Source organism: Leptosomus discolor, chromosome 7 (genome assembly GCF_034619465.1).
Source record: "Leptosomus discolor isolate bLepDis1 chromosome 7, bLepDis1.hap2, whole genome shotgun sequence".
Taxonomy (NCBI): Eukaryota; Metazoa; Chordata; class Aves; order Leptosomiformes; family Leptosomidae; genus Leptosomus; species Leptosomus discolor.
This window is the reverse complement of record NC_141397.1, coordinates 66,160,940-66,179,441: the sequence shown is the minus strand read 5'-3', so window position 1 is coordinate 66,179,441 and position 18,502 is coordinate 66,160,940. Positions and strand designations below refer to the sequence as shown.

General features: G+C 44.4%; 1 protein-coding gene across 3 annotated transcripts in view; it reads left to right on the top strand.

Moving 5' to 3' along the window:
- The window catches only part of RNF13 (ring finger protein 13), a 41,028-nt gene extending 24,315 nt beyond the window's left edge, over positions 1 to 16,713 (top strand). For all 3 annotated transcript variants that reach the window (XM_086468060.1, XM_086468058.1, XM_086468059.1), the window contains exons 8-10: positions 1,299 to 1,392; positions 13,461 to 13,541; positions 15,234 to 16,713. In XM_086468060.1, coding sequence (XP_086324186.1) covers positions 1,299 to 1,392; positions 13,461 to 13,541; positions 15,234 to 15,598 — 540 coding nt within the window. In that variant the 3' untranslated portion in view covers positions 15,599 to 16,713. The remainder of the gene's footprint in view (positions 1 to 1,298; positions 1,393 to 13,460; positions 13,542 to 15,233) is intronic.
- Positions 16,714 to 18,502: the final 1,789 nt, after the last annotated feature.

The following is an 18,502-nucleotide window of genomic DNA, read 5'->3' as shown; positions in this document are numbered from 1 at the left end:
AAGTCAGGGTTACCTATGCTGTGTTTGGGACAGATGTTTGGAGGGTTTTGAAAAGAGGTTATATAATGTTAGAAATTTCAAAAGCCACGTACAAGCTCATGTTAAACTGCGAGAGAAAGAACAGGGAGAGATATTTGAAAGCATTTTCCAGAGCGTAGTACAGGTTCAAAGGGGGAACGAGATAAATCAGGCTCACCAGTGACAAGCTCTGGGGGCCATGAGGGTGTTTGAGGGATGGTGTGTTGGTGACGGCTTTCGCTGTGCTCCATGACGTGCTGGAGTATGCTGGGGCACATCTGAAATGTCTGTACACTAGTGCAGGCAGTGCATAAAAACTGCAGTTTATGCATACAGCTCATCGTTTAGCTGGGGTAAAAAGTGTCTGAACGAACAGTTTAGATCCAAATGTACTTAAAAAGCAAAGCTAGGTGTGATGCAGAAAGATAAATAAATTTTCTTTTGCCAAAACAGATATGGTCCTAATAATATTTGTCCATAATATTCATACATTCATACTTTTAAAAAAAATAATCTGTTGTGAAATATATCAGTTCCTTTCAGGGATTCCTAAAGTGAGAGATGTTCATGCTGTTTATAATACTAACACTCCCTCAGTATTTACCTTACCCACAGTGTGGTAAGGTGTAGAGCACCTCTGCAAATTTCAAAAGACTTGTTAGTGTGTGTACTTTGGTTAAGGCTGTTTGTCTTCATGCTTGAAAAAGAACATCATGTCACAGCTGCTAGAATTAGAAACGGAACAGGAATAATATCGGGGGCTATTAAGAAAAGGGAAACAGAGTCATCGGTATAGTTGAAGACAGCATGTAGTTATGGCTTGAAGTAACCCCTTTACTCCTCCCTAAACTACATTTAGATACTAAGAAAACAGTTCTGATGAACATGGGAATAATCCTCTAAAAGAGTTGTAATAATCTCAAACTGTGAGCAAAACCAGTCAAACATAACGAATTGTGTTTTGCTCTGAAATATGCATCCCAGCCTACGCGGGCCTTGGTAGAGGATTGCAGCAATGGCCATTATTTTATGTGGTATGGATATAATTTTTTTTTTTCCCTCTTTCCAAAAAATGGTGGTTTTCAGTGTCAAGAGCCATGGTCATTGAGAACATCCTTTAGGCTTGTTTGGCTTCATCCTTGAGTCTGGGCAAGGGAAGAGGTGATTCGGTTTGAGCTGGGGTTCTCTTTTGGCAAACTTACTGTGAAGACACATAAATCAAAACTTTTATTGTGCTTTTATTATTTTAATTTACTATTCATGTTGTCTTATGTTTCCAGATCACAAAATTCGTGCAAGACAGACACAGAGCAAGAAGGAATCGGCTTAGGAAGGATCAGCTTAAGAAACTTCCTGTACATAAATTTAAGAAAGGCAAGTGGATCATTCTTCATCAAACTAATTAGATTCCATCGGTTTTAACACTAAAAAACCTGTAATTTGAGGGGCTTTGTAGTTTTGGAGATAATTTTGAGTATGCTTGAAATAGATAGTAGAGTTTGGAATGAAAACACACAAAAAGTTTGACTTGACCGGTTCTCACTGAAATAGAGGAGTTCTAACGTTTCTTTAATGGAAGCAGAGCAGATGCTGTATGCGGACTGTGGCTGAGAATGAAAATGTTTTTTAATGTATCACAAAATCAGTACAGAAATTCCACGAAACTTCCTTGTTGCACTCTCATCGACAGTGACCAGAGCAGTCGGTCACTGATGCATTATTTCCATTATTTGGAACTCCGTCCTGCAGTGTCATGTCCAGCTCTGGAGCCCTCAGCCCAGGAAAGACATGGACTGGCTGGAGCAGGTCCGGAGGAGGCCACGAAGGTGCTCAGGGTCTGGAGCACCTCCCTGTGAGGACAGGCTGAGAGAGTTGGGGCTGTTCAGCCTGGGGAAGAGAAGGCCCCGGGGAGACCTTACAGCGACCTTCCAGGACTTAAAGGGGGCTACAGGAAAGGTGGGGAGGGACTCTTGATCAGGGAAGGTAGTGACAGAACAAGGGGCAACAGTTTCAAACTGAAAGAGGGGAGATTTAGTAGATTAGCTGTTAGGAAGAAGTTCTTCCCTCTGAGGCCTGGGTGATCTTTAAGGTCCCTTCCAAACCAAACCACCCTGTGATTCTATGATTATTTGGCTGGAAACTGATGAATACTAGTGTCGCGTAAGTTACCTGACATTGCAGAAACTATAAAAGCAAAACTATATTGTAGGTATAATTTACCTGCTTTTATAGAGGAGTGGCCCTTTCATTCAATCACAATACTTCTCTGAGGGCAACAGCGATTAAAATTTAATGCCAAAATACTTGCTGTTGTGGTTCTTTGTAGTGATTAATTTTATGCAAGATCTAATGACACGGTAGGAAATAAAGCTGTAGTAAGTTACCTTACTCAATGAGAAAGGAAAGCTGCCTTGAGTCTTTCTCTGTTTAGTCTACTCCTTAAAAGCAGAAAAAAATTTGCTACTTTTCTTCTCCATTTTGTTTTTTAAATGTATTACCATTTAACCATCTGATTGTTCGTTCATACAAGCAATTGCGACGTATGGGAAGAAAAGGTAGAGAAAGTACTTCATTGAAACGGTTAATTACTACCTAACACGTGTCAATAGAGAATATATTTATGGCAGCGCAAAGACCATGTTAGGGGATATGCCTGGATTCAAGGACAGAACCGCTCGCTTACTTCTGCCCTTGATAAAGCCAACCTGCATTATTAATGACATTGCTCACTTTGTGCGAGGCAGATGTTCAATTTGAGCGGATAGAGTATTTGTGCAATGTTAGTCAGCCTCACAAAGAGGTGAAAAAAAAAAAAAAAGAAAACCAAAGTGTTTTCCTCTGCAGGGTTGACTGAACCTTGCTATAATGACCTATTGGTGTGGATTTAAAATTCACTCCAAAAGTTATCTTAAGCCAATACAGCTAATTTTAATTTTGTTTCCATTATTGATTGCCTGTGAAATCTAATTAGTATTAAAATACAAAGTAAATTATGTTGTACTTTAAAGAGGAATTTGCAAGGAAAAAGTTGCTTCAAGAGAGTCGACGTCTCTTTCTGTTAGCTGTGTGCATCTGTAATAACTATCTCAGAATTACAAGGCTAAGTAGCCAATGTATGAAAATACTTCATTGCTGTGTTCCTCGTTCTCCTTCCTCTTTGCTTTTGCTGAATCTTACATGATGGGAATAGTTTGGAGCTCAAACAAAGTAAACCTGGCTGTAAATATCCAGGTATCCATTCAGTGGCAGAAAAACAGAATAAAAAGCCTGTTTTTCCAACCGGGATTTCAGTTTCTTTAAGTGAATGATCACTTTGGTTCTACTGCCGTGAAATGAATCCCTTACGTTGCTTTAAGTCTTTTTACTAAAAGGACAAAATTTGGCCCAGCACTTGCAGTACGTTACCTTTGGCAATTACAATAAAAATATATTGCTTCATGCTTCTTTGTGAAAGGTAGGATTTCTCAAGACATTGCAAAATGCATTCAGTTCAGTCTTCCTGATGATATATCCAAATGATCTACCTTTTGCTTTGGAAGGATAGGTGGAAGTGACTCCTGTGGACTGTAATCCTGGTTTGGGGAATGCTGGATTTTCTTTTGTCTTTGGTGTAGTCTTAAAAATGTGCTCGTATTGCAACAGACGGAAACGCTGGTCAAATGCTGAAGCTAGGACACTGTAGGCACTGGTTCTTCTCTCTCTTGCCCTGCTTTTTGAATCGTGATTCACTGTCTAGTAAATGGTTTCACTGTACTGTGAAAGGGTTTTTAAGGGAAAGCTGGCTTTAGTGGATTTCTGGAGTTTAATAGGTTGACAGGCAAACAATGATGTAATGAAGACAATTGTTCTGTAGGGTGATTGCACTGTGACACACCTCAAGAATTGTCGACACAGAAAATATGTGAATCATCTCGAAATAGGATTTGAGGCAAATACCACTGTAATGCGTGGGAATTTTTTTACTAATTCCAGTAGACTTTAGATCAGGCACTTAGCATTTCTGTAACGAGTAGAGAATGCAGTAACAAAAGATGTGGCATTGACTGTCTCTGCAAAGGCCCGACCAACAAGCCTTGCCTTTGAATAATTCCACAGAATGCAATGTACGCTATATGATAATCTCTTTTCTGCACTGAAAGAGTTTTGGGGCTGTTGTTGTGTTTGGTCGTACAAAAGTCTGGGAGTTGGTATCTTCAGTATGATGTCTTTATAACAATGGTGAACACAGCAAAAGAGACAAATCCATATAGTATACCTGTAATTTAATCATCATTGGATCTCAATATTCTGAAGAATAATAGCTTAGGAAAAATACAGGTTAGAAATTTTGTGAATTGGTACATATTGTAGAGTTTATTTTCAGAAATATGTAGTATTATTTCCAAGATAGCTTAACTTTACACTAAAACAGAATCTAGGCCAAGACTGAAAAGAATTTTGGATCTTAACAGCAGTGAAATTACAGTGTAACCTCTCATTCCTGTAGAAAGTAAAATGTTGTAAATTTAGTGAAGATAGAATGCTGTGAAAGAGAGATGTGTGGGCATAGTATTAAGAAATTAGAAATGAATAAAGCAGGCTTTTTCTACATTGAGTGTCAAAAGTTAGTCCTAAACGAGTGGTTAGATACCCGATAAAGAATCCAGAATTTGGAGTTGCTACATCCACAAGACTTCTAAAAGCGGAGCTGTTCGGTTATATGTTCTGAGCGTAAAAGAAGAGCTCACCTTTAGACAGCTTTGAAATGCCGTGTGTATGCGTGGAAGAAAGCCCAACATATGTGACAATTAATAAGCTGTAAGAGTACGTGTCATTTTAAGCAAATACATATTTTTATAATGCGTATTGAAGTTTTGTATACATATCTTTATGTGCAGATTGATACATGTGATTGAGCAATAGTGGGAAATAAATGTGTATCAGTGCCTTTTAAAAATCTACTCCAGAGCAAGTGCCGTTCTGCTGTTCACTGTGTGTTCCTAAATTGATTTTTTTTTTTACCTGCAGATGGGGTTATAACTGATCTAATTGCTGTCCATTACTGACCCATCTGCTTGACTGCACAGTACAGTTACAGTCTAATAGAGAAAACAAGTCTTAAGGTCTGCCGAAGTCTTGGCAATTTTATTTTTGCATTTTTCATTGTTCACAAGTATGCATCGATGTGAATGGGTAATTCCGTGTTTGAGAATAGTGGGGGGGGGGGGTTATTTATATGTGCCAAGTAGTTAGAAGATAATTTTGCTTACTAAGGGCTTTGCGTACATGGTTTATTTAAACAAGATACTTTATTTTGCAGCAGTTTCCATACTTTTTTCCCCAATTTTTTTAGTGCTTCTGAGCCAGCTTCTAGATTACAGCAACAGGTATTTGAGGAAAAGATGTCTGCAAGTGTCCCTTTTAAAAATTCTGTTCTTCGAGGGGCCTGTAGCCACGGGGGTGAAGCCAACTTGGGGACTAGTCACGGAGGCTCCAGGGCTCAGGGGGAAATGGTGCCCGGCTCGGCGCCCAGCAGGACTGGCATCCTGGTCCTGGCTGGGCGGCGGGAGCCGGGCCTGGCCGGGGCGATGGCCGGTCGGAGGAGCGCAGGAGGTGGGCTGCGGGCACGGGGCGAGGGCCCCTTGCAGAGCACTGCCGCGAGCGGCGGGAGCTGGGCAGGCCGGGGGAGTCGGGAGCACTTCTGCCGCGGTTCGCCAGCGTGCTGCTGGCGGGTCGGTGGCCTCCACGGTTGAGAACGTCAGCGTCTGCCTTGGGGAGGAAACGTTGTCCGTAGTTACCTGGCCTACAAGTGGATGGGGATGCTTTACTGCTGTGTCATTTTTCTGAGGGTGCTGCTGTTCCTTTGCCAGGGCATGTCTTAGTGAGACAAGCCGGCTCAGGAATGGTGCGCTGTTGTTTTTCGGGAGTTTCTTACACATTTTGAGTGACTAGTGGGGGAAAAAGACAGCTATATTATTTGAATGTTGTTTTTTTTCTCTGAGATAGGATGCCCTTGACAGTACTGACTGATGGTTCACGTTTTTTGTTGAACGTGTTGTTAGTGTGCTGATTATAAATGATCCATAAACATGGTTTGACTAATAAAAACAATGGAGAGAAGGAATGTCATAGCAAAAGAGGAAGTAACTTTTTTAAAAAGCTGTAGCTGAAACACCCTGCTGTGTTACGTTGGGTGACAACTCGTACTGCAGTGATGTAGGTCTGGCAGTGAGGGACTCCGCTTAATCTTTCTGACTTTTCCTACCTGCCCATGGGGTGTTTCTCTCTCCTGCTTTCCCTTTATCTTCTCCTGTTATTCTATAGTAACTATCAGGAAAACTGTTTGGAAGTGGCTCTCATGTCCCCTGTGTTTATTTTCTGACATGCCAAACAGCAGCAATGTTACTTTTCAGTGGTGGTCATCAGCTTTGCCTTTATGTTGAATAATATATTAACAAAATTAACATGAACCACATTTCACAGACTTTCTGTGCCACCACAGAAGCCCTTGGAATTTACCTTCTGGGAAACAGATGAGAATTTGGCTTTGATCACGGGTTTCTGTTACTTGGAGAACAGACCCATGAACTGGGAGGTCCTGAGTTGCAACGTCTACTCTGATTTACTGCGTGCCAAGATAATTACAGTGTCTTGTCCGCTTTCTTTTCCATCCCTGTAAAGTAGGATTGAGAATATTCACGACTTTGCAGTGCTCTTGCAGAAAATTGTGTACTTAATGTTGCAATGCTGTATCAATACTATGATTGGTTTTTATTTGCATTCAACTTTTTATTGCCTTTCTGGCTTAAAAAAGTTGTAACAAAAGCAATGTAGTTCATGCATATGTACTGATCCCTGTTTACCTTTGCTGATAGGGAAGCACATTGCAGATGTGTTCCTGCACTTACCTCTGCAGCCTTGCCTCCCTTCTTTTTTCTGTCAAACCAGTAGCTTTAGCAAACCTGTGATTTGAACAGTTTGCTGTGTCTCTGTTAATTGTACCCGTACTGCTGGCTGACTGGTTTGTTTAGTGTGGTCTGTACTGATGCAGAAGTTGGGTAGTAGGTAACACAAGACCTTGCTGCATTAGAGATTGGCCTATTACTACATAGGTGTGGATAGATTGTAGCATCTATCTTACACCCACAAATAGAGAAATCCTTCTAATAATGTGAAGAAGCTCACCTTCTATGGATATCTTACGTCCCTTTGTTTTGTTTCTGCTATATAATTGAGTATTTGGTTGGTTTTATAGCTTTGAAATGGAGGAAGGTTAGAAGGTTTTATTCTGTTTTTTTGTTGTGGGTTTTTTTTTAAAAAAAGTTGAAATGTTGGGCAAGGCAAAAGAGAGATTCAGTAGAAATTGTCGTGACCATCATAAAATATGAGAAATCAAGCGTAACCAAGATTGTGGTAAAACAAGAGGGCTCGTTTTGAGTTCTTTTCCTTATTTGGGGAGTTTAGGTTGCACAGGGAATACAAGAGCAAGCCTTACGAATGGGGCAAGAAAAGAATTGTGTGCAAGTAGGCTTGCCATACCCCTTCCAAATACGTGCCCGGTGCCACAGTGGGTAGCCCTTCACATGCTGTGTGTGCTTTACGTTTCATGTTTGACAGATGCCAGGTTTCAATTCTGTGTGTAGTACTTCTGGAATACTGACTTCTGTGGTGGTTCAACCCCGGCTGGCAACTAAGCACCGCGCAGCCGCCCGCTCGCTCCTGCCCGCCTGGTGGGATGGGGAGGAGAATCGAAAAAGAGCGAAACTCGTGGGGTGAGATAAGAACAGTTTAATAATTGAAATAAAAATAGAATATCATAATAATAATAATGAAAAGGAAGATAACAAAAAGAGAGAGAAATAGAACCCAGGAAAGACACGCGATGCACAGTGCAGTTGCTCACCACCCGCTGACCGACGCTCCGCCAGTCCACGCGCAGCCCTCCCGGCCAGCTCCCCCAGTTTATCTACTGGGTGTGATATCATGTGGTGGGACACACTCCTTTGGCTAGTTCAGGTCAGCTGTCCTGGCTGTGTCCCTCCGAGCTTCTTGTGCCCCTCCAGCCTTCAGGTGGCAGGCCAGGAGAAGCTGAAAAGCCCTTGACTTAGCGTAAACCCGGCTTAGCAACAACTGAAACACCAGTCTGTTACCAGCATTACTCTCCTCCTAAACGAAAACACAGCGCTGCCCCACCTACTAGGGAGAAAATTAACTCTATCCCAGCCAGAACCAGGGCAAGCCCTTAAAAAAACCCGTTCTAGCAGAACAGCAGCACGTGACAGTCACGATCCTGCCTAAGATCCTGTTCCTATTTTCCATCCTGCGGAAGAGAGATTCTAGATAAACAACACCAGGTGTTGTATGTGTGTTTAAAAAAAGTTGACAGGACCTTTAGAAAAGCCCAGAATAGAGCTATTTCCATGAATATGCTTTGTACTGAAAGTTTTTAGGTCCGCAGAATGTTGGTTGCTATAGACTGCAGTGGATTGTGTGCACAGCAGTATGGGATTCTGTAGTGCAGTAATTGTCTGAACTACAAAAATCAGTCCTGTATGATTTTGATTTTTTACATCGTAGTCAACGGTATTTTGACATTGGAATGATGCAAAAGGCATCTGCTAATAACGCAGCTAAACACAAACTCAAATTAAGCAGCCCTGTTGTTGCTGAGCTGGCTCAGTTCTTGGCTCATTTTTGTTAACCTCTGAAAACGAAGGCTTGCGAAAATCCTGAATCACGGCAGAGGAGTTCTTGCCTTCTGTTCTGGTAATATGGGATAATAAGCCGTGTCCTTATTTAAAAGGTGAAGCTACAGTTACATCTATATGAGTATGTGAATGCTATTAGGCTACTGCTGTAATGCTTCGGTTTGGTTCTTATGATTTTTTTTAAATGAGAAAGTATTTAAACGTGATGAAGACTAATGTGAGTTAAAGATTGTTTACAGACTAAATAGAAAAGATTTTACACTGCATTTATTTGACTTGAGTTTTCTGCATTTTGGAATTAAAAATGCTTAAGATACTTTTTTTTTTTTTCACATCTGCAGAGAAAGTTTATTTTTCTTGACAAAGTATGTTGTTACACAGTTAATGAAAAATCCTGGTCAAGTTGCTTTTTAGAGCTTTTAAGTCTTGATTTTTACCATTTGTGCCTTATTAATGACTTTATTCTGAACACAAACAGAAAAATGGTACATCTTTGCCTCTTTTGTGTCCCTGAACAACTTCATTTTGCTGAGACTCTTTCCCCAAAACCTGAGTTTCATATAATACTCAAAATTTGAGCTGACGGTAGCAATTAATCTTTTGTGCCTCTACCTCACTGATGAGTCACCAGCATTATTTTTGTTCGCTTTCTGCAGCTCCCTTGGAAAGCCCAGCTCCTTCATTGCTGGTGCACAGCTCTTAATTTTCCTACTGTGATGTGCTTGGTCTCCTTACGTGTACTAAACAGATACAGAACACCCATGCTGCGCTGCACAGGAAAAGTAATTTTTTCTTTGAAAACTGACTCTAAAATACCCAATGTAGCTAACTTTGCCATCTGTAGAAAAGCATTTGGTTTGGCAGCACGGTATCAAAACAAATTTTGAGCTGAGGTTCCAGGAATTCTCTCCTGCCATGTAGTTTTGTTACAGTAAAGGGAAAGCTCTGCTACTGTTTGAGCTTTTGTGTTGAAAGGACATCTCTTCTGAGTAATGCAAGGTCTGCCCTCTTCCTTCGTCTGCAAGCTTCAACGTAGGGTAAGCTCGTGACTCAAATGTGGGCCTGCTGTAGCTGCACACTATCAAAATCTGCCCCGTTATTTCCACCTTTTCCCTAGAACAACGCTTGGCAACGTATGTATTGCACCGACTCTTGAACAAGCTCGGAGCGTGAACGTTGTCCCCTCGATTGACTGTTGATCTCAGTCTCATGTACGTAATCTGGATGGTGCTTTGGAAAGTAATATGGGAATTGCTGTTTGTGCTAAACAGCGTTGTGTCACAGATACTGTGTGCGATATGTGCGTGTTGAAAGGTGAACTGAGTATGTAAGAGATTCTTGTGGTGGCCATCAACTCTAGCCCTAGCACGTGTCGGTCTTACGCACCTAAATCTGATGCTTCCGGTGTCAAACCGCAGAGCGATGTGCAGCAGTGAAGTTTTAGTGCAGCAGGTAGTCCAGAAAAGGCTTTGTAGAAGTTTGCTGGGAGAGGATTAAGGTGTTACTGTGGGAGATGGGAGTAGGGAGTTGAGTTGTGAGGATGACTGATGAGGTCACACCTGTGGGATGGATGGGGCTCTGGTTAGGCTGGAAGAGATAGGAAGGAGATGGGGAAAGCTGCCCTGAGGGGCACTGGGACAAGATACACCATCTCAACCCTTCTCTCTCTTACCTGGAGGTCACAGGGGCCTCATTCCTCCTGGAGGAGCCTCCACCTTGCTGTGTGCCTCTGCCCGTTCGCAGCTGGGCACATGTGTGAGCCTTCTCTGCACATGCTCCTCCTGGCGGGATCTACGTCTCCTTACTTCCTGAGCCCCTCTGCTGCACGGTAAACCCCAGGTTCTCAGCTGGCCCTGAAGATGGTGACGTTACACACTGCAGAGCACTGGGGCGTTAGGAAGCCGCTGTAAGACAGTGCAGGCTGGGAGCCAGCAGACTTAGTGGGCCAGGACTGCAGTTATAAACACTTAGCCGAAATACGCGGAGAGAGTGACGTAGTGCTGTGGGGCCACCCCCAGGATATCGCAGGCTGTGTCGGGGGCGTCTGTCCTTTGGGCAAGGTGCGCCGTAGAATCCTCTTTTCCTGAGGCACTGTCATGGGTGCCTTCCCTTATCACTAAGGGCATGGCCGGGCTGCAGGCACCCTGGCACCACATGTTGCGCAGCTGACTGGCCGTGTGATAGGATGTACAAATGCGCCTTGGATCATTTGACTCCGTAACTGTCCAGTCCCTCAACCAAACATATGTTGGTCAAGTGATGGGGAAGCTTGCAGTTTAGTCTGCTGGCACACGTGCTTCTAGCGTGTGACCAGGAGGACTTAACAGGGGGGAGGTGGGCTGGGCTGGGCTGATTTCTTTTCTTTTTTTCTTTTTTTTTTTTTTTTTTCCCCTGGTGCGCTGTAGTTTGGACATGTAAAGAACGCTTCATGGTCAGGAGAGTAGGCAGCCCTAGGAAGTGGGTGCTTGTGAAGAGATGGTGCAGTGCTGGACAGTGTTAAGACAGTAAGGTTCCGTTGTCTGAGTGAGGTGCTAATGGCATAATAGGAGACGCACCATCTGGAAAGAGGGAGTAGCAGCACTGGATGTGTCTTAAGTTGCAGGAGGTGCATGAAAGAAGAGTTCACCAACCTTTGCAGATACAGTGGCCTCGTGCGCTGTATGGGCAGAACTCTTCCAGACTTGACAGAGCTGAGCCAATACTCAGCCCAGCTCATGCCAAAGCAAGGGATCCGAGCAGTGACAGGGACCCTTTTGCTGCTTGGGGCCCTCTCAGGGCTTGGTCAGGTCAGTATCCACAAGATATCCAATGAAGCACAGCTCCTTACAAAGGGAAATGTCACTGCCTCTTTGTTTTAAAAGATGTGCTTTGCCCTACTCGCCTTTAATAACAGCCTAGTAATTGGCAGCCTTGGACAGGAGTTGGGGGATCTAGGTTCAGTTCCCTCCATTGTCCTCTAGTATTAAGGTGTCCATTTCTGTCTTCTTCCAGATGCTACTCACTTAGCAACTTCCCGTGTCGCCTATCTAAAGCCTTGACCTAAAACTAGGCTTGGGGAAAGGGGGAGGTTTGGCCCATTACCGTGATTAATTACCTTCTGATGGTCCTAAAAGGCTAGTTCGGAATATCGCTGCTCCAACGGTCAAGTTTTCTTTTCACTTCCTTCCCTTCCCTGGAGGGAATCTGGAGTACTGTGTCCAGTTCTGGGCTTCCCAGTACAGGAGAGACATGGGGCTACGGGAGAGTGTCCAGTGAGAGGCTATGAAGATGACTAGTGGACTGGAGCATCTGTCCTACAAGGAAAGGCTGAGCCAGGCCTGTTCAGCCTGGGGAAGAGAAGGCTCAGAGCGATCTCGTCAATGTATATAGGTACCTGCAGGGAGGGTGCAAAAAATGGAGCCAGGCTCTTTCCAGTGGTGCCCAGTGATAGGACAAGAAGCCTATCCAAATACTGAATATAGATATTGGGAGGACACACAGGGTAGGAGGAGAAAGTTGACATTGAAAATGGTGGTGTTTTACGGCTTTGTTCGCAGTAACTTCATCTGTGAAACGGACCGTGCTGGTTTTGGCTGGGATAGTTAGATTTCTTCCCAGTAGCTGGTCTGGGGCCGTGTTTTGGGTTTGTGCTGAAAACAGTGTTGGTAACAGAGGGCTGTGTGCGTTATTGCTGAGCAGCGCTTGCACAGAGCCAAGGGCTGTCCTGCTCCTCACCTCGTCCCACCAGCGAGCAGGCTCGGGGGCACAAGGTGTTGTATGATGTCATGCTCCGCCTATAAAGCTGGGGACAAAGAAGGATGGGGGGACGTTCGGAGCGATGGCGTTTGTCTTCCCAAGTCACCGTTACACCTGACGGAGCCCTGCTCTCCCAGAGAGGGCTGAACCCCTGCCTGCGGGCGGAAGTGGGGAATGGATTCCTGCTTTTGCTTTGCTGGTGTGCCTGGCTTTGGCTTTGCCTCGGGAACTGTCTTTATCTCAAGCCACGAGTTTTCCCACTTCTGCCCTTGCGATTCTCTCCCCACCCCACGGCGGGGGGTGAGCGAGCGGCTGGGTGGGGCGGAGCTGCCCACCGGGGTTAAACCACAACAGGGACACAAGCTGCTGGTGTAACTGCAGACTTTAGAGGACCAGCATCTTCCAGGAAGTTGGGAAGAACTGTTTGGATTGATGAAGGGACCGTGTTGTAAAGCCCTTGATAAAAATTGAACAGGAATAAATTGGCTTCTAAGAAGTGCTTACGTTTTGGTCACGTATTGTACCACAAGGTACGCATCATGTCAGCGCTGTCAGTAGTATGGAGATCTTCCTTGTGAGGTTTGAATTGCAGAATAATGTAAACTTGCTCCTGTGACTAGACTGTCATTCTTGAGTATTAGTCTGCTTTTTTACCCAGTTGTCTCTGTTGCTCTTTTTCTCAGTAGCTTATTAATACCTGTATGGTAAAGCGAACCCTATATTTTAAATCTTTTTATCTTACTTTTAATAAGAATGATAGACTATTGCAGACCCAGCACTTTGCACAGTTTAAAACCTTTCTGTTAACCTGAAGGGAAAGTGAACGAGCTGTAGCCCTTATTAGGGGAGAAGTACAGCAGTCAGCTATGGAGCTCCAGAGGACCTGCCCCGTGCATGCAGAGGGAAGGGTCATGGTTTCTTCAGCCCGTGCAACTAACCAAGAGAGCCTGTGCCCGTGTGTTTGCGAAGGTCTGTTGCAAATCTTCTAAAGTTAAACTGTTTCTCTATGACATGCTGCAGGAGACGAATACGACGTATGTGCCATTTGTCTGGACGAATATGAGGATGGAGACAAGCTCAGAATCCTTCCATGTTCTCATGGTAAGCAGCTGTATTTTTGGCTCGTGTTTGTATTAAACCAGCTCTCTAAAGCACCATGTCTAAAACCCACAGTGAATATGTTTGATTTATGGAATTTATTTTTGCTGATATGCAGGAGTGTGTATACAAATTGAGAAAGGAGCAAAAAGGAGCAAACTTTTTTTTTTCCCCTCGAGTGCAGCAAAGGCTGGTGTTCCCAGTTAGCATTTCTCTTTGGTGTACACGTGAAAGAAAATCTGGGCTTGATGGTGTCCCCCAAGTGTCTGTATTCAATAGGGAAGCACATCCCAGAGTTACGTCTTATGTGGAAAAAAAAGAAGGTCTTTCACTTTCTCGAGGGCAATTAAACCCTAAAACGTCATTCAGCGATGGGTGACATGGAGACGCGGGTGAAGGGACACAGTCTGTCCCGTAGCCCAGGCTGTGCTGGGGTCAGGGTTGGCAGTGCAGCCATGAGTGGAATACCTTTGCTGTGACAAGCTGTGGACAGTCTCTCCCAAATACAGCCCGCTGCAGAAGGTGTCTCTATAGCCACGTGCGTGTCTGGCCACGTGACACGACCGGCCGCTCTTCCTGCCTGCAAGTGCGAGGAGCGTTTTACAAGCTCACGTCGAGAATCTGGAAGAGGCCTGGGCCCAAGAGCGTCTCTCGAGTGAAACTTTTTTTGATAAAAACTGTATAAAATCTGTCAGGAAAGATAGGATTTGTCCTTCCTGGCTTGAGACCTTCTCTCTACCTGCCAGTCCTTTGACTGTGTTACAGCTGTTTTGGCTGGGTGCAGCTTGACCCCACTGTTTCTCATGAAGTTCCTGCTCTGACCAGGCACTGCCACAGCAAATGCCAGATTTAAAAGAAGAGGTGACTGATGTTACAGCCTCGCAAACATGGCAGACGGAGCTTTGTAGGTCCTCAGTCGTAAAAAAACAATTTCAGAACAGGCTGACAGGGGGTTCCCAGAAGAGAAAGAACTGACTCGTAACATCTGCCCCAGCTAGGGACTGCAAGGTTCACTAACCCTGACCACAGTGCCAAGGACTGCCGACAAAAACCCCAGACCAAAACCGTCACTGTCGCTTCTTGTGGAGAACAGGCTACTAATGTGCTTGAGCAGGAGCTACATGCAACGTGCTCGCCCTTGTAAATACTGAGCTCTTTGCCAGATAGAAGTGTCTGCTAACAAGCAGAGCTGAGTTTTAATACCGTAAGAAAGACACTTTCAAACACATTTTTAAGCAAGGCCAGTGTAGTTGCCAACTGTAGACTAACTTAAAATCCACAAAATCGTGTGGTGATTTCATTTAATGCCAAGGTGCTTCGATACACCGTGGTGGAGGTTAGAGGTGTTATGAGGACAACGATGGTGGGCATGTCTGCTGCAAGGCAGGTGTCATTCCTCAAGAAGCTTTTCAAGTTCATTTTGCCAGATGTGGCCCGTTGCAGGACTGCTCTCGGACTCATTCAGTAGAGGAAGTAGGAATTTACTGCATGTATCCTGACAGCCAAGATGCTGATCTTTTGGATGTGTTGTCCGTAAGGATAGACAGTCCCCGTGGCAACAAACTCATGACTGAAATTCTTTGTAGGAGTTAAATTCTAAAATTCTCCTGTGTGACTGAACATACCTACAATTTAGCAGGTCTCCTTGTCCTTTTCACTTAGGTAACGATGTGCCTGTGTTTTGTTTTCTAACAGCCTATCACTGCAAGTGTGTGGACCCGTGGCTGACAAAAACAAAAAAAACATGCCCTGTATGTAAGCAGAAGGTGGTCCCTTCCCAGGGGGACTCTGACTCTGAAACAGACAGCAGCCAGGAGGAGAACGAAGTGTCTGAAAACACTCCCTTGCTTAGGCCGTTAGCCTCAGTTAGCACCCAGTCGTTCGGGGCTTTGTCAGAATCTCATTCCCACCAGAACATGACCGAGTCCTCAGAGTATGAGGAAGATGACAATGACAATATCGATAGCAGTGATGCAGAAAACGGAGTGAATGAAGAAAGTGTAGTGGTGCAGCTACAGCCCAACGACGAAAGGGAGTACAGAGTGGCAAATACTGTTTGAGACTACTAATGACAAGTAGTGTACGAACAAAAGAGTCCTTAAGGCTATACTTTACAACCCGTTACGTAGGGAATATATTTTAATCTGTAATCCATTTGGTTTCTTCAGTAGGAGCAGCAGTTCATGTAGTAGTACTATGGTTAAATCATTACAGATAGATTTATTTTTGATTCAGGTATTCAGTCACGTTCTGTCTTCTCGAAATGAACACTTTAACTGGACTTCACAATGCTAATGAATAATGTTAATAGTTTCTATCGATAGAAATATCACACAGACTCTAAATGTATCTTGTTGAAATGGGATTTATCTGGAAGTAATTTCTTCTCCATTTTGTAGCGACAACGGGGTCATACTGATAGCAATATTTATTACATGTATGGTATGTGCTACCCCTTAAGCCCAACAGCAACTGTACTTGCATGTTTGTATAGAGTTTTCCTAAAAACCGTCACCAGAAAGAGAAATGTTGAACAGATCAATGTTCCATATGCTGGCGTATCAAAACAAAGCAGAAGAAACTCCGCTGGTGTATCAGAGCAGTGACCGCAAGTACTCCTTTGGAGTGAGTTTGCTGCAGTAGCTGAGTTTAAGCAGTGCCATCGAGCAGTTCCCAGGATTAGGAGACTTGGAATCTGTGCTCCGCTTGAGCAGCTCGCAAGGTGAGGTCCGCCACGAGCACGTGAACTGTCCCTGCTCGCCACCGCGACTTAGTCCGGTGTCCAGCGCCGGTGCAGGAGCTGGGGGAGGAGGGGGGCAGTGACCAAAACGGAGGTTTTGTTCCACATACAAGAATAATTTTAGGTAAGTGTTCTATTGATCCTCAACTCATATACCTCTTACTAAAGAGCATTCAATGCTGCATTAGTCTGCTAAACTATGTACATAGAAAAATTGTTCTTTTCAAATACCCGATTTGAAAACAAGTGCTTACAACTGTTAAACAGAACTCAGTACTTACCAGTGTATGAGGAAAAAAGCAAATGCTATATAATACCTCTGTAACTATGTAGAAAGTAAAAACATACGTATAATCAAAATGCAGAGATTTTTTTTATATGGCCTTGAGTAAGGAAAGCTTGAAAGAATGTTAATAAACATGTTTTCCACTTTAAGTGTCAAAGGGAATTCATTGAACTTCTGCATTGCTTCCTTCCGTTGCACACTCTTCTGCACTTGCTGCTAAGGTGAAGTGCTGTTAGAGACCAGGACATGCAGCTGGTAAGATCCCTGGGCAAACGTGAGCCCACATCGTGCCGTGTGTCACCCTGCAGAGCGCTGCCCTGAGCAGGACTGCACGCAGGAGGACCAAGTTACATGGAAAACCTTAATTTTTGTTCACTTCTAGTTTAAGGAGGAGTTTGAATTAGTCTGGGTCTGTGCGTGCAACGTGTACGGGGGAGAGGGAAGGAAGACCGGGGTGCTGCTGGTGTTGCCTGCCCACACCTTTGGAGCTGCAGGCTGCGAGCCCGGGGGCTGGACGTCCCCAAAGCCCCAGGCCTGGAGCAAGGCAGCTACAGGCGAGGTGTTCCCTGTCGCTGTTTCTGAGCTAACACATGGCGCAGCTATGCCCTCCCCCCTTCAGCCTGGCCGTGGGAATCCATTCTCTGGGACTGGCTATGAGCGGAGAAAGTTTATTTTGCAGAATGAGGCACAGTAAAAGGATAAGAAAGAAAGAATTACTCACTGTCGGACCACTGCCACCAGCAGTCCAGGGGGTTAGTGACAAACGGCCTGTTACTGTGTTTTCACCAAGTAAAATTCCACTTCAGCTTGCCTGTGTCTGCTTGAGTCCAAACGTGACAACTGGTTTCTGAAAACTTACTAAGCCGGAAGGTGTTTCTCAGAGCAGGTTCCTGCTGTTGACGGGCTGTGAGTGCGTGTATGTTCATAGTTGTATTCCAGGCACCCCAAAACCCAAAGAGATCCAGAACCACGAATGGAAGTAAACTATAACGTAAGCCGTACGCGACTGGCTGTAGTACCTGCTGCAATGGCAAAAAGTAAAATGCTGCTTTTATCAGCTCACCTGCTGCTCTCCGTGCGGTGCAGAGAAGGTGCATGCAGCAAAGGATGTTCTGTTTCCATCGCAGATACACTGTACGTATTTTCAAAAAGCTTTCTGAATTTCCTAATGTAAATTTTATTTCAGCAAGCCTCGGCAGTAAAGGTTGTAGCGATACTCCCCCTGCCTTGCTCCCTTGTGCCACAGATACAGTTCTCTTGTCGGTCACCATTGCCAGTGAGAATGAAAACGAAAACTAAAAGAATAGCACTGCATTATTAGAAATACTTTGGAAGCTGAAGTATCCCTTAGCATTCTGAAGCAGAACTTGCATATTTCGTTAAAACTTGCTGGATAAATCTTCTGTCTCAAAAGGTTTGGCCTGCCCAAACCCTCAGGAAAAGACAAACATGGGTTTTTCTTTGGGCTGTGACCCACTGCGTTGCCCATGTGAAGCAGCAGTTTCCTCGCCGTGTTCCACGAACAGCTGCCTCCCGGGGCTTCTCGCTTACATGAAGTCTCTTGATCCAACGCCAGTCTCCAGCTGTCATCGAGTGAGGAGGTCGGTGCCCTACGAGGTTCACACTTGACTGCCTAGTTGAAAAAAAAAAAAAACCTCCCCTGATGAGGAGTTGTAACCAGTATCTGAAGGTAGAAGCATTTCGAGGGACCTCGGAAGCGTGTCGTCTCTGCCTAAAACGGCACAGGTGTCACTGGTGGTTAGCACAAAATGCCATTCGTGTGGCCAGTATCAATGGCTCCTTACAAAGCAAGCTCGCACCAAACCATTCGTTGTGTAATGAGAACAAAATACTTGGAGCTAAAAGAGGACAGGAACTAAGACTTGCCCTCGGAGGGGAAGGTACCCTTTCGTTTGCTGCCAGGAGTGGGTGGGAAGA